Below are 15,524 nucleotides of genomic sequence, written 5' to 3' on the forward strand. Positions count from 1 at the left end.
GAGTTAGAGAAACAAGCAGGGACATTTTCTCAACAGACAGCACAGGGAGAGGCCAGAGCCCCGGCAGTGAGGAGAGGGTTAAATCCTTCCCCTCTGCAGTACAAAAGAAAAGAGTGTGCGGAAAGATTAGGATTTTTGCTTTTACAATGGGAGCTGCAGAAGCGTAGGGAAGAAGCTGAAGAAAAAAAAGGGGGCGTCTCCCCTTTAAAGACTTGCAGAGATTGAGAGAGAAAGAGAGAGAGAGTCAGGGACAGAGAATCAGAGAGAGCACGGCCAGTCTGTCTGTCTGTCTCTGGGAAGGGAGAACGTCTCTGCTTCACAGTGATTAGCACTGGAGGAGAGGCATCCATTGGCTTCAGACCCAAGGAGAGACCAGACCAGGTCACCCCGGTTAGGACTCAGTGAGCTTTGCCCCTCCCTACCCCACCTCCACCCGGGAATGTCTCGGCGAAAGCAGCGGAAACCCCAACAGTTAATCTCGGACTGCGAAGGTCCCAGCGCGTCTGAGAACGGTGGGTGACTGGGGAGGGGTGCGGGAGCCCTGAGTCCCAGCCCGTGTGGGTCAGGCCAGGGCAAGGGAGGGCACCCGGGCCACGGGTGAAGCCAGGGGAGGACTTGGTCATTGGGGGTGTGAAGGAGTTGGATGCAGGGAGTAGGAAGGCGTTGACCTGTGCTGGGGAGAAGCCCCCCGCTTGTCTTTTCTCAGGATTGGTTCTGTTTGTGTTTTCCTTGTTTTTCTCTGGATGAAATGGAGTTTTCAAACTGGCTCTGTCTCCCCACCCAAGAGTTTTCTCCTCAGGTCCCCCTTTGCTCACTGGTCTTTGTGCCGTTGCTAAGTAACCTCCTCAGACCTGGAGGCCGTCTCTTAGGGGTGGGATTTTCCCCCCTTTTCTTTCTGGAGAGTTGGGTTGCAAGAGAATGAATTGGATAAACGTGAAGGTTCCCCTGAGGGAGAAGAGAAAAAAGTTTCTCATTGTTGGGCTGAGCTGAGAACAGATCAGAGCTCCCAGAGGGAGAGAGCTAATGTCGGTCAGATGCAGCCTGGTTTGGGGTGTGGATCCCTGTCACCTGGGGTAGAGACCAGAGGAGAGGGCTGGATGAGGGGCTTAGGTTTGTGCTTCAGGGGAGGCCAAGCTAAAAAAAAAAAATTAGTCAACATATTTGCATCTGTTTTTAAAGTAACAGATTTTCTGGGGCCACCGACTGGCTCAGTCTGAAGGGCATGCAACTCTTGCTCTTGAGGTCGTGAGTTCGAGTCCCGCATTGGATGTAGTGACTACATTAAAAAAAATTAAATGAACTTGAAAAATAGAGTAACAGGTTTTCTCTATGGAGGGGAGGGATATTTCATGTATTCCTGGAACAGTGCAGGACCAGGTGGATAGCAGAGCAACAGGATATTGAAAAGTAACATTGCCCAAAGCCTCAGAAACAGAGGCACTGTTAGGACCAAAACCTAGGTTTCTTAATGCTCAGGGCTAGTGGTGCTCACTCTACTAAATTAGGGTTTTTCAAACTTGCTTGATTGTCCACAATCTGGACTAGAGTCTGGGAGCCTATATATTTGGAAAGGTTCAGGTAGTTTTAGGCTTAGGCAAGTTTTGGACATACTGCTATGGCTATATATATTAAGGCTATGAAAGTCTGGAATAAACTCAGGGATAAACTATTTCTCAAACAGTCGATTCACCCGACAGTGTAGTGTCGTAGTAAGAACAAAGGTTCTGAAGTCAGACTTTCAGGATTCAAATCCTGGTTCCACCACTCAGCGGTGCAATCTTGGTTTACTTCCTCTCTGGGCAGTTTCCTCATCTGTAAAACACTAGCTACCTCTTTGGTGATTGTGAGAATCGGAATGAGTTAATACCTGTAAAGCACTTGGAAAAATAAATAGCATAAATAAGTGCTCCATATATGTGGTATGGTAGTCCCTGGTAGAAATAAGTACTTAATACGTGTGAGTATTGTTATCATATGTGAGAACAGTGGCACTTCCTGCAGGGGCTGAAATATGACCAAAGCTCAGGAACTTATTGGCAAGCTTTAGTATTTCTCAAGGAGATGTTGCCTTGAAAAGCTCTAGGATAATGTATCTGAAGTGACTAAAACAAAGTTATGGATTAAACTTACTTTTCCACCTGTTGTTAAAAAAAAAAAAAAAAAAAAAAGACCTGAGATTAAACCAGTGCTCCATGTGCTATGGAACAGCCTTAACAGACATACTGTGTTTTGGATAAAACACATTCTCCTCAAGTCACTGCCTTGCTGGGATCCCACTGTGCCCATATTTAGAGGTTCATGGTGGTAGCATCCTTCCCTCCTGGGAGACATTCGCCCTCCTTAATGCCGCTGCAGTCCCGGATGTTTCCTCCTCAGGCTCTACAGGAGACTTCCCATAGAGCCTCAGAGATGCCTCACAGTCCTGCTCCCCTGCTGCCTGGATTGTGGAACAATGCTGAAACACCCCAGCCTCCCCCGCCCCCCCAAAAAACAACCTCTCCTCTTCTCTCCTTATACCTCCCAAGTCTGCTTACCCACTCCCCGCACCTCTACTGATGAAGAGCCAGGGAGGGAGTCAAAAATCTTTCACCACTGCCCTGAGATGGATTCTTAAGCCCGTTGAGCTGCAGCTCTCACTTGGGATATGGGGATGCTGCTACAGAGTCATCCCTCCGTAGAAACAGTGTGGGCTCCAATCCAATGGTGGTAACAAATTTCAGCTGAAATTTTGCCTTTGAGCCATAAAAGTCAGAAACATAAATGCAAGGAGCAAGAGGCAGCAGTAACGTCTTAAGGTCTCCCTTAAGAACACTGAAGGGTTTTCTGATCAGAATTCTGAGAGTAAAAGATTCGAGTGCCACTGGGTCACATTTGGAGATGAGGTGGCTATATCTGATCAAATCTAAAATTCCTTCCTGCTTTTACAAGATAGCTTTCCCACTCCCTCCATTTCCATTGGTAGAGTTCTTATTTGCTTATGTGATGTTCAGACTCCTGACTTTTTTCCTTCAACCCCAGAAGACATTTTCCTGTTCTGCATGCAACCAAATTAGGTGGGGGGGGTGGGGGGGGAACAACTCTATGTACGTCTTCTGGTGTCCCTGTGAAACTATGGACACCCTCAGGAACATCAGCAGACATTTATTTAGCAGGCGAGGGTGCCACCAAGGTTTTCGGGAGTTCTTGCCTTCTTTCAAGCAATGTTTACCATATGTGACAAGCAAATGCTGAGCCTTTGTTGCACCTTTTAAAAGCCTCATCTTTGCAGTGACCTAAGACGTTCATCAAGAAACAATCTGAAAAACCTGTTTTCTAGCCCTGTTTTTGTTCAGCTTCCCTGACCAGAACACCAAAAACCTAACTGAATAGTTACTGCACATAAATGATGAGAAGGAAATAGTCTATTTACTTAAAAAACTCTGGAGAGAAAAAAAAAAATTGTCTCTCTCCCCTACAGGGTCTAGAAATCTAGATTAGAGAACATAAGGGATGTGAGTAGGGAAAATGTAAACTAGTACATCTGGGAAATAAAGGAAACAATCAGAAACCCAGATATTTAGTGAGAAGGAGAAACCAGGACAACAGCCAAACAGATCTAGAGGGAGAAATGGAAGTTGGCAGACATCGAGAGCAGCAAAAAGAGAAGGAAGGCAAAAAGAGAGTTTTGAGGGCTCTGTTCTCTTTATATCTGAAGTAGGGAGCATAATCCCTTAGGGTATTGAGCTCAAGCCTTTCAGCTCTAGGTATCCCTGGGTCAAAAAGAAAACATCTCTGCATAGATAGAAAGTAACTCAGGTGGGGTACGATATAGAGCACTGGATCAGGAAGTAGAAAACCTGCTTTTTAATCCAGCTTAGACCTTGAAGCTAGATGACCTTGGGCAGGTCCATTCTTCTTCCAGGGCTTCAGTGTTTGGCCTTTATTTAATTATTATTTATTTGTTTATCTATCTATTTATTTATTTAAAATTTTTATTCATTCATTTGTAGGGAGAGAGAGAGCACAAGCAGGGGGAGCACTCCCAGCTAAGTAGAAAGCCTGATGTAGAGATCCCAGGACCCTGGGATCATGACCTAAGCCACCCAGGTGACCCTATTTTTTTTTTTTATTTCTTATGTATTTTTAATTTTTTAAAAGATTTTATTTATTTATTTGACAGGCAGAGATCATAAGTAGGCAGAGAGACAGGCAGAGAGAGATGGAGAAGCAGGCTCTTTGCTGTGCAGAAAGCTTGATGCAGGGCAGACACTTAATGACTGAGCCACCCAGGCCCCCTAATATACCCCCATTTTGTTATATTTAATTTTTTAAAAAGATTTATTTATCTATTTGAGAGAGTGAGAGAGAGAACATGAGAGGGGAGAAGGTCAGACTCTCCATGGATCTGGGAGCCAGATGTGGGCCTCGATCCTGGGACTCCGGGGTTCATGACCTGAGCTGAAGACAGTCACTTAACCAACTGAGCCACCCAGGCACCCGATATACCCCCATTTTAAAGAGAAATCCAAGCCTTGGATAAATAGAGAAACTTTCCCCAAATCACAAAGATTAGAAAGTGCTGGGACAAGAACTCAGGCCTGTTTGCTTCAGAGCTGGCAATCTTAATCTGTGTGCTCAGGGGGTCAGATCTCTGAAGTCCCTTCTAGCAACAAAAGAGTATGAATTGGGCGCCTGGGTGGCTCAGTGGGTTAAGCCGCTGCCTTCGGCTTGGGTCATGATCTCGGGGTCCTGGGATCGAGTCCTGCATCGGGCTCTCTGCTCAGCGGGGAGCCTGCTTCCCTCTCTCTCTCTCTGCCTGCCTCTCTGTGTACTTGTGATCTCTCTCTGTCAAATAAATAAATAAAATCTTTAAAAAAAAAAAAAAAAAGAGTATGAATTCCTGGGCCACCTGGGTGGCTCAGTCCTTAAGTGTCTGCTTTCTGCCTTGGCTCATGTCATGATCCCAGAGTCCTAGGATCAAGGCCCACCTCAGGTTCCTTCCTCAGCGGGAAGCCTGTTTCTTCCTCTCCTACTGTCTCTCTCTCCGTCAAATAAATAAATAAAATCTTTAAAAAAAAAAAAAAAGTATAAATTCCTTGCTAAATGCTGAGTCTTTCAATGTCATAAAAATGTCCCTTTAAAAACCTTTTTGGTGTTTGATCTAAGATATTCCTGTTTTAGAAACAAATATATTTTTCTCACTTAGCATCCCACATACATGTACCTCAGCACACCTGTTTGCCTACAATGTTGCATAGGACATGGGTGCATTACTAGGTGTGGGTAGCAAAGGAGTGAGTATGTATATGTCTTTAGGAGAGAGGAGTGATGCAGAGAAGCAGCGACCTTCTCCCTTAGAAGCAGTCTACAGGAACAGTAGCAGTGGTTACAGAATCAATTCATAATTATGGAAACTATTAGTGTTGGGCCAACACTAACAGTAAGTTTAGGCAGGTCCTTTGTTTCTTTAATAGCTGGACGATGCTTGAACTCTGCGTAGAGCAAGCCTTTATCTTAAAACTAGAAATATGGCTCAGGAATGCACGTACCCTGGGAAAGGCAATACAGTCACTTAAGTTCACAGTCAGGTGTAAATCATATCAAATTCTGGCAGGCAGTCTGTCCTGTGCTGTTCTACCTGCTGCTCTCTTGTGGTGTATTCAATAAACTTCTATCTCCTTTCCAAAAAAACAAAAAAACAAAAAAAAATTCTGTCCATGGAAGCTGGATACAAGAGAGCTAACCTGTGGCTATAGGCAGAGGAGAGAGGGAGCCTGATAAAAAGATCTGGCATTGAACAACTGGTTTTGCCACTGTCTTGATTTTGGCCAGGTTGAGGGCAGGTAAGATTTGTGAGCAGCAGGATAGAAAGTTTGCTGGGAAGAGCAGTCACCTGAAAGGTACTGTGGGTCTCATCCTTGGCTGGTCATTGCGATCACCTGAGGAATTTTATGACATACTGATACCTGGATGCCACCTTCCAGGATTCTAAATTCATTGATCTGGGGTGTGGCCTGGATATCGGGATTTTTAAAGGTGCTGCCAGTAATTTTTTTTTAAGATTTTATTTATTGGGGTGGGGTGGCTCAGTCCTTAAGCATCTGCCTTCGGCTCAGGTTATGATCTCAAGGTCCTAGAATCAAGCCCTGCATCAGGCTCCCTGCTCTGTGGGAAGCCTGCTTCTCCCTCGCCCTCTTCCTGCTGCTCCCCCTGCTGTTCTCTCTCTCTCTCTGTCTGTCTGTCAAATAAATAAATGAAATCTTTTTAAAAATTTATTTATTTATTTATTTAACAGAGAGACAGATAAGAGAGGGAACACAAGCAGGGGGAGTGGGAGAGGGCGAAGTAGACTCCCTGCTGAGCAGGTAGCCCCATGATGCCCCTGGGTGGCTCAGTCATTAAGTGCCTGCCATCGGCTCTGGTCATGATCTCAGGGTCCTGGGATTGAGTTCTGCTAGTAATTCTGATGGGCAGCAAAGTTTGAGAACCACCTGTTCAACTCTGTCCTCCTGCTGTGCACTCCGCACCTATTTTTCTCTTTGTCCTCCCTACCCATGCTCTCCCAAGCCTAGAGCAGCAGTTCAGAGAGCTACCTGGTTTCCTTTTTCCTTGTCATTTTGGCTCTTTGTATATTTAAACCAGCATGTTCAGGTCTTGGTCCCAATGTCCATCCCGGACTTTGTGTGCAACCTGGGATAGCTTACCTCACCTTATCTGCTATCTAGGGACACCATTACTAGCTTAGTTTATTCCTGTGTTTATGATTTCATTCGTGTCTGCCTAAGAATCCTGCCCCCCTTTTCAGGATAGGCAGTGAGTGCAAAGTGCTGAGAAAGAGAAGGTTCCTCTTACAGGTGGCTGTTGATCCGTCACCTTTCAGCAGGGACTAAATTTACCTTAAAGAAGAGAGCAGATCAAATTACGCATCAGAAAGCAAGTTTCATTAAAGAGCAAGAAAGGGGACAGTGTTTCCCAGGAGAAGATGAAAAGAAAAGGATTTCTTTTCTTGTCGGAAGACTTGACAAAACAGCAACTTGATATCAAATGTTCAATGCTAATTAACAAATGCTCGGTAGAAAGCCTCCATCTGATTCCCTCTCCCTTGCTGAGGCCAGAGAGCAAATGACAGGCAGGAACCACACAGAGCCCTTTCTCTAGCATGAGAGGAGCCAGACAACGTTGTTGTGCTTGAGAAAGCACTGGATAGGAGTAAAAATTCTGAACGTTTGCCTCACTGAATTAACTGTGTGAACTTGGAAAAGTCACTTCACCTCTCCAGACTTCAATATGTGTAAAAAAAAAACAACACTGCACTAACCGGTGACCTTCCACTATTGAAATAGATTCCCCTTTCCCTCCTTGTAAGGGTCAGGCTCATCTGTTTCAGTCATCATTCATAATGTTAAGATCCTCATGATTATCTGAAGTTTCCAAACATAATTCAGTAAAATGTTCTAATTTTTAAAAGATGGCAAAATTTGCATTGAATAGTGAAGTGGGTGTTGCGAGTATTAAGTAGTTTCATCTCCATCCAAAAAAGTCTCCTTAATGTTGTCATGTGCCAATTATAGTAGCCAACATCTTACCTCAGAAATGAATAAGGTTAATAAGGAACGTGAAACATTGATCTTGTTTTAGTATATGTGTATTTTAGGTTATTTTGACTCTTTTGCCACTGACAATGTCAACCCTCTAGTCCATAATATTTAAAGTCCCATATGTTCATATTAACATGATTCGTCCAGTTTTTCAAGTTTTTGTCACAGTATTTCTCTGAGAAAGATATCATAGCTACAATATTACCACTTTACAAAAAGGAAAATGGTTGCATGAGTGATCACTGCACCTTGATATACCAGTCAGGCAAGGCGAGAACTGGGATTAGCACAAGGTGCCCAGGCAAACTACAAAACTAAGTGACTTGGGGACACTTTCATGTAAGTAAGATAAACTCCTACAAGAAGTGGAAAACCTATTAAGACACATTTCAAGGTAGAAAGGGAATGCAGAGTGTCTGGTCTAAGAGCTTCACCCCTTCTTATCTTCTCTGAAGGGGAGGTGGCCTTTGTGGGGTGAGGTGGTGTGAAGTCATTTCTAGGCATTCAAACTAGATTGGGGCTGAAAGGGCTTTCCGCATTGAAAGGCTGTCTGGTAGCTCCCACTGCATTTTTCCCATTGTTTCAGGAATTCCCCTCCCCCCAGGTTAGAGCTAGGTGGGCCCCTGTAGGCCCCTGCTGGCCAGCATCTTCCCCGCCCGCAGCAGTCCTTAATAGTGACAGCGAGCGGTGTGTTGTCGCAAGAGAAGGGCAATGGAGGAAGAAGACGGGCAGGAAAGAGAGTACTAAAAGGAGATGGCTCCTTGAATGAGCACGAACTCCATAAATCAGGTGTGGGCCGAGTGATCTGGGGGTTAACTTGCATTCGGCTATTCTGTGGGAGGAGGGGCAGGGAGTAAAGGGGCTCAGTGTTCCGCAGAGAAGGGTCCTGAAATGACTTCTTCGGAAATTCTAGCTTGCAGCCTCCCATCCTGAGAAACTTCTTTTGTGGAGAGGGATGGGGGTAGGGTGGGAATAAAGGTGAGGAAGACTGGACAAAACCTGGGGTATTTGGGGGAGCGTGTTTTGATGAGGGATGGATGTTCTGGGCTCCCTCTCCGTTCGGGCCCTCAGACCTCTGAAATCAGACCACCCTCTCCGGAATGCACGTTTTCCAGGCTCAGTGGATCCTTTATCCAAAGAAAAATAAGAGAAGCCTATCGCTTTGCTCTGTTGAGCCGGGCTCTCCTTCCCACTGTGCCCCCTTGAGCCCGAGGGGGGTGGGGGCAGGTCTGGGCAAAGACATCTGGAGAAGGGGGGAGCTGGCAGAGGGCAAGGGAAGGTGGACCCCCACCACGCCCCACTAGCACCTGTCACTGAGCCTCCGGAAACCTGCTAGGCTCTGGGATCCGGCCCCACACACCCACCTCCCACTCCCGGCTCCCGCCGGGCTCCCGAGCAGCTCCTCCCCCATCTCCCCTCTCCCAGCTTTCTCGCTCCAGCTCCTCCCCTCCTCCGCGCCTCCTCGATCCCCTCCCCCTCCTCCGCGGCTCCCTGCCCCCGCCGCCGCTGCCGCCGATCTCCATCTCCGCAGTCTGGGCCGCTGGGTGCAGAGGCTGCCGCAGCCCCGGCGGCTACCCCCGCCTCCCCCAATCCCGATACCTATTGTCTCCCGCTCTACCCGGCCCTCCACCTCCCCCACACCCATGGCGCACGAAACCGGGAGGAGCTCTCGTCTTGGGGGGCCCTGCGGGGAGCCGGCGGAGCTTGGAGGTGCGGTAGGGCCCTGCCGGGGCAGGGGTGGGGGCGGAGGGGACGCGCGCGAGCTAATGGACTTTCCGCGAACGGGATAAAAATGCACGATTCTCTGTCCGGGACCCTCTCCTCACGCCCATTCCTTGCGCCCGCGGTGGCCCCGGGTTGGGGGGGTGGGGGACGGATTGGGGAAGGCAGAAGCTTGAGCCTGCCTGCCCCTCCCCACCCCTTACGCTGGGGTGTTTCACGTCCCGGCCGGTCAAGACTGAGCTCTAGCCTGCTGCGTGGCCTGAGGGTGAGCTCATCTCCCCACCCCCACAAGCGGTTACTGGGCTCGTTGCTAATTAGAGCCTTCGCATGCCCGTCCCAACCGCACCACCCACGCTCTCTCCTTGTCTTCTCCCTAGGTGATGCTAGCGAGGAGGACCACCCCCAAGTCTGTGCCAAGTGCTGCGCACAATTCACTGACCCAACCGAATTCCTCGCCCACCAGAATGCATGTTCTACTGACCCCCCTGTAATGGTGATAATTGGGGGCCAGGAGAACCCCAACAACTCTTCGACCTCTTCTGAACCCCGGGCGGAGGGCCAAAATAGTCCCCAGGTCATGGAGGCCGAGCACAGCAATCCCCCGGATTCTGGGTCCTCTGTGCCCACAGATCCCTCCTGGGGCGCAGAGCGGAGAGTAGAGGAGTCTGCGGGGCACTTCCTGGTCGCTGCCACAGGTACAGCAGCTGGGGGAGGCGGGGGCCTGATCTTGGCCAGTCCCAAACTGGGCGCAACCCCGTTACCTCCGGAATCTACCCCTGCACCCCCTCCTCCTCCTCCTCCACCCCCGCCCCCAGGAGTAGGCAGCGGCCACTTGAACATCCCTCTGATCTTGGAAGAGCTTCGGGTGCTGCAGCAGCGCCAGATTCACCAGATGCAGATGACTGAGCAAATCTGCCGCCAGGTGCTGCTGCTCGGCTCCTTAGGCCAGACGGTGGGCACCCCTGCCAGTCCCTCAGAGCTACCTGGGACGGGGACTGCCTCCTCCACCAAGCCCCTGCTTCCCCTCTTCAGTCCCATCAAGCCTGTCCAAACTGGCAAGACGCTGGCACCTTCCTCCTCCTCTTCTTCATCCTCTTCGGGGGCAGAAACACCCAAGCAGGCTTTCTTCCATCTTTACCATCCACTGGGGTCGCAGCACCCTTTTTCTGCCGGAGGGGTTGGGCGAAGCCACAAACCCACCCCTACCCCCTCCCCAGCCCTGCCTGGCAGTGCAGATCAGCTGATGGCCTCACCTCATCTGGCATTCCCAGGCACCACGGGACTACTGGCAGCGCAGTGTCTTGGGGCAGCCCGAGGCCTCGAGGCTGCTGCTTCCCCAGGGCTCCTGAAGCCAAAGAATGGAAGTGGTGAGCTGGGATATGGAGAAGTGATGGGTCCCTTGGAGAAGCCCGGTGGACGGCACAAGTGCCGCTTCTGTGCCAAAGTATTTGGCAGTGACAGTGCCCTGCAGATCCATCTGCGTTCCCACACGGGTGAGAGGCCCTATAAGTGTAATGTCTGTGGCAACCGCTTTACCACCCGTGGCAACCTCAAAGTGCATTTCCACCGCCATCGTGAGAAGTACCCGCATGTGCAGATGAACCCTCACCCAGTGCCAGAGCACCTAGACTACGTCATCACCAGCAGCGGCCTGCCCTATGGTATGTCCGTGCCACCAGAGAAGGCTGAGGAGGAGGTGGCCGTGCCTGGTGGAGGTGTGGAACGCAAGCCTCTGGTGGCCTCCACCACAGCACTTAGTGCCACGGAGAGCCTGACGCTGCTCTCCACCGGTGCAGGCACAGCCACGGCTCCTGCACTCCCTGCTTTCAATAAGTTTGTGCTCATGAAAGCAGTAGAGCCGAAAAGTAAAGCTGATGAAAATACCCCACCGGGGAGTGAGGGCTCGGCCATCGCCGGGGTGGCAGAAAGTGGCACGGCAACCCGAATGCAGCTAAGCAAGCTGGTGACTTCACTCCCCAGCTGGGCGCTGCTTACCAACCACTTTAAGTCCACAGGTAGCTTCCCCTTCCCCTATGTGCTAGAGCCCTTGGGGGCCTCACCCTCTGAGACCTCAAAGCTGCAGCAGCTGGTAGAAAAGATTGATCGGCAAGGAGCTGTGGCTGTGGCCTCTACCACCTCGGGAGCCCCCACCACCTCGGCACCGGCAACTTCGTCTTCTGCCTCGTCGGGACCTAACCAGTGTGTCATCTGCCTCCGGGTGCTGAGCTGTCCTCGCGCGCTGCGCCTGCATTATGGCCAACACGGAGGTGAGCGGCCCTTCAAATGCAAAGTGTGTGGCAGAGCTTTCTCCACCCGGGGCAACCTGCGTGCACATTTCGTGGGCCACAAGGCCAGTCCAGCTGCCCGGGCCCAGAACTCCTGCCCCATCTGCCAGAAGAAGTTCACCAACGCTGTTACTCTGCAGCAGCATGTTCGCATGCACCTTGGGGGCCAGATCCCCAATGGCGGTACCACACTCTCTGAAGGCGGGGGAGCTGCCCAAGAAAATGGCTCTGAGCAATCCACAGTCTCTGGGCCCGGGAGCTTCCCCCAGCAGCCGTCCCAGCAGCCATCCCCAGAAGAGGAGTTGTCTGAAGAGGAGGAGGAAGAGGAGGAAGAGGAGGAAGATGTGACTGATGAAGATTCCCTGGCAGGGAGAGGCTCAGAGAGCGGAGGCGAGAAGGCAATATCTGTGCGAGGTGACTCGGAAGAGGCATCTGGGGCAGAGGAGGAAGTGGGGACCGTGGCGGCAGTGGCGGCAGCAGCAGCAGCAGCAGCCACAGCTGGGAAGGAGATGGATAGCAATGAGAATGTGATTCAACAGCCTTCCCTGCCACCACCACCCCCCGACAGCCTGGATCAAACACAGCCCATGGAACAGGGGGCCAGTGATGTCACAGGAGGCATGGAAGAGGGGGGCAAAGCGGAGAGGAGCTCAAGCCCAAAGGTAGCACTCAGCCGGGAAGGGGAAGGCAGCAGTGGCTCCTCAGTGGAGGAGCTGAGCATGCAGGAGGCCATGAGAAAGGAGCCGGGCGAGAGCAGTAGCAGAAAGGCCTGTGAGGTGTGTGGTCAGACCTTTGCCACCCAGGCAGCCCTGGAGGAGCATCAGAAGACCCACCCCAAGGAGGGGCCGCTCTTCACTTGTGTTTTCTGCAGGCAGAGCTTTCTCGAGCGGTCTATCCTCAAGAAGCATATGCTGCTGGCTCACCACCAGGTACAACCCTTTGCCCCCCATGGCCCTCAGAATATTGCTGCTCTTTCTTTGGTCCCAGGCTGCTCACCTTCCATTGCTTCCCCAGGGATCTCCCCCTTCCCCCGAAAAGATGACCCCACGATCCCATGAGCCTGTTTTTCTCTATCCGCTGCTCCTTGACTCGGAGCAGAAACCAAGAGCTCTGTAGAAGGACCTCCAAGATGTGTGAGCCCTGTTTTGTCTTTTTCTCTGAGTCCTTCTGTGATACATCCCTAGTGGCTTTTCTCGGTCCCTGAGCTTGGAAATAGTTGTGCTCACAGGGGGATGGCCCCCTGATGAATTTTTCTTCCCTCTTCACTCACTGTACCTGAAGAAAATAGATTCTCTACGGCTTTCATGTTCCCAAGGGGAACCCTCTCCAACTTCCCTGGGGTGACCCTTCTCCCCTCTCCTTTCTTCCTCTCCCTTTCCCTTTGGCAGGTGCACCTGAGCACCCACATTTGGAATTGCAGCCCAGCCCGAAGGGGCCGGCAGCTATCTCTGGAGGGCCCAGTGCCACTCCTCTCTGGTGACCAGGTCAACCTGCAGGACTTCCTGTCCCAGGACATTCCTGCCCAACTGGTGAGGGTAGGTCCCCTGTCTTTCTGGAACCAGTACACAGCTTTCCTGTCACATGACCTGCCCACCAAGCCCCGGAGTTCCAGCTCCACCTCCACTACCGCTTTAAGCCTGGCACCACCAGTGCTGTTTGGCCCGGGAAATGTGCCTGGGAACGTGCCTCCAACAATGGGATCCAGAGAGGCCCAGGAGAAGAGAGCCCCCCTCTTCCTATTTCGGTCTCCTGCACCCAAGGCAGTGCCTGAGAAACCCGTCATGGAAGAAAAGTAGCAAAATGTACATTGCTGCTACTTCCTGCTCCAGAAGGTGCCAGCGATGAAGACACACCATATCTGTAGCTGGTGGCTCGGCCTTAAGGGGTTGCGGGAAACAGAGGGCATATAGGACATTCTTCCCAGTACACTCCCATTCAGGCCAAGGTGTTGGCTCTTCAATATGCCAAGACACCTCCAGCTTCTCCTATTCCATCATCGTGGCCTCTCAAAGTTAGGAAGCAAGCAGATGTCTTGCCAACAGGTCTCCCATGGAATATTTTGGGAAATGTGAGGTTCGTATCTTTGAGAAGCATTATGGGTGAGGGGAGTTGAAAGAGTAGTGATGGAGGGTTGAAGAGTATTGCTGAAGCATAGGGCTTGCTGGGAACCTATGAGATTAAGAAAGGGGCATGGTGTGAAGGAGGGGACCTCCAGTTCTTGACTGGGTGAGTCTCATGAATGTTCTTTTGGACTATTAGTGACTTGGTGTGCAGCACTGCACTCTAGGTCATAGGGAACTTCCTAGCACTAGTGTGCTTCTAGTTTTAGATAACTCCCTCCTTTAGTCCCTGGCCCCTTGGATTTTCCTCGTCTTCCTTTCTCAAGGCCTATTTCCTCCCCAGTTTGCCTGTCTATGGACCGGGGCTTACATCTTTGCCACGGTCTGGGTCTTAGAGTCCCAGGCTTTGGGAGATGAGCTCTAGGTGGTGTTCTCCCTGCCTCTCCGTCTTGTAATGAGATGTAGTATTTACTCTTAACATAGGATCATTTGGAACAGGAGTTCTGAGGAGGAGAGAATGAGAGTTCTGCTACAGACTGATGTGAATGATGGTTTCTCCTCCAAAGGTATAGGCTCCAGAGCTTCCTAACATAGTAAAATGTGAAGAGCAGACAAGGGAGATATTAGTGTCTTTCCCTTTTCATTAAAAGTGTTTTAACCAAATATTTGTGTGTTTTTCCTTATTTCATGACTAAATAGCCAGCTGGGGTGTGATAAGGGCACTCCCTAACACTGAGATTCTCTTCCCACCTACATCTCCTGCCAAAGCTGAACATATGGTGTTGAAATACTTAATGCATTCAGCCTTGTCCTAAGACAACCTCCAGTGGATGTAATTTCCCTGTGGAAATGGAGTTTATGTTCTCAAAAAGTAAAGGATTTGTCCATTGTGTGCAGTAATTTTCTAGATTTTCTCTTTGTCTAGAACTTTCCACGATCAGGCTTTTGTGGGGTTTTTGGTTTGTTTTGTTTGGAGGTTGGAAGCTGTTTCTTTGTCTTTCCTGAATTCCAGGCTAGCCTACCCGACATCAGTTACCTGCCGAACCAAGAAGAATTAATCTTTGTGATCCTTGAGATCTGATGTCACAAACAGGACAAAGAAGTAATTCAACACTAATAATTTCTACTAACAGGATAATTTCAAGAAAGATTCTTAGCAGAGGAAGTATGTGTGGAGTGGGGGTGAAATGAAACAAATTTTTTACCTTGTCTCTCTACAACCTGGTGAGGTTTAGATATGACTCTAAGACCTTGTTTTTTTTAGAGTAGAGTCCCCAGAATTTGTTTTGTTTTGTTTTGTTTGCATTTGTAGGATTACAATATCACTGAATCTTAGTGCTACATGGATGGAGCTGCTAAAATGATTTGCCCAGTCACTTGGCCAATTATTGGCAGACTTGGATCCAGGATCCCAGTTTAGTACCACCGACAGTGATCCTCCAAAGGTATAGGCTCCAGAGCTTCCTAACAGTAAAGTACAAAGAGCCGACAAGGGAGATATTAGTGTCTTTCCCTTGTGATCAGGGACAGTGCTTTTTTCCTACTATGTCATTTAAGACTCTTGATGAGGGGCACCTGGGTGGTTCAGTGGGTTAAGCCTCCACCTTCGACTCAGGTCATGACCTCAGGGTCCTGGGATCCAGCCTCATATGGGACTCTCTGCTCAGCGGGGAGTCTGCTTCCCCCTCTTTCTCTCTCTGCCTCTCTGCCTACTTGTGATCTCTCTCTCTCTGTCAAATAAATAAATAAAATCTTAAAAAAAAAAAAAGACTCTTGATATGAGACGGGTGGGAAGACTGAAAGAGGAGGTTAGTAAACCTATTCTTGGCTCAATTCAAGGTAAAGAACCAATGTTTGATTCTAGTTGCCCCACCAGAGCA

At 49.7% G+C, this 15,524-nt stretch overlaps 1 protein-coding gene across 2 annotated transcripts; it reads left to right on the forward strand.

Annotated features, from left to right (window-relative positions):
• Nucleotides 1-229: 229 nt before the first annotated feature.
• Nucleotides 230-14,307, forward strand: SALL2 (spalt like transcription factor 2). Of its 2 annotated transcripts, none has more exons than XM_059180947.1 (3): nt 230-512; nt 9,677-12,513; nt 12,973-14,307. In XM_059180947.1, the coding sequence occupies exons 1-3, from the start codon at nt 440-442 to the stop codon at nt 13,378-13,380; spliced, it is 3,318 nt and encodes a 1,105-aa protein (XP_059036930.1). In that variant the 5' UTR covers nt 230-439; the 3' UTR covers nt 13,381-14,307. The 2 variants fall into 2 exon arrangements, with proteins under 2 accessions (XP_059036930.1, XP_059036931.1); XM_059180948.1 differs by lacking the exon at nt 230-512 and adding an exon at nt 9,016-9,287.
• Nucleotides 14,308-15,524: the final 1,217 nt, after the last annotated feature.

The sequence above is a fragment of the Mustela lutreola genome, chromosome 7 (assembly GCF_030435805.1).
Source record: "Mustela lutreola isolate mMusLut2 chromosome 7, mMusLut2.pri, whole genome shotgun sequence".
Classification (NCBI taxonomy): domain Eukaryota; kingdom Metazoa; phylum Chordata; class Mammalia; order Carnivora; family Mustelidae; genus Mustela; species Mustela lutreola.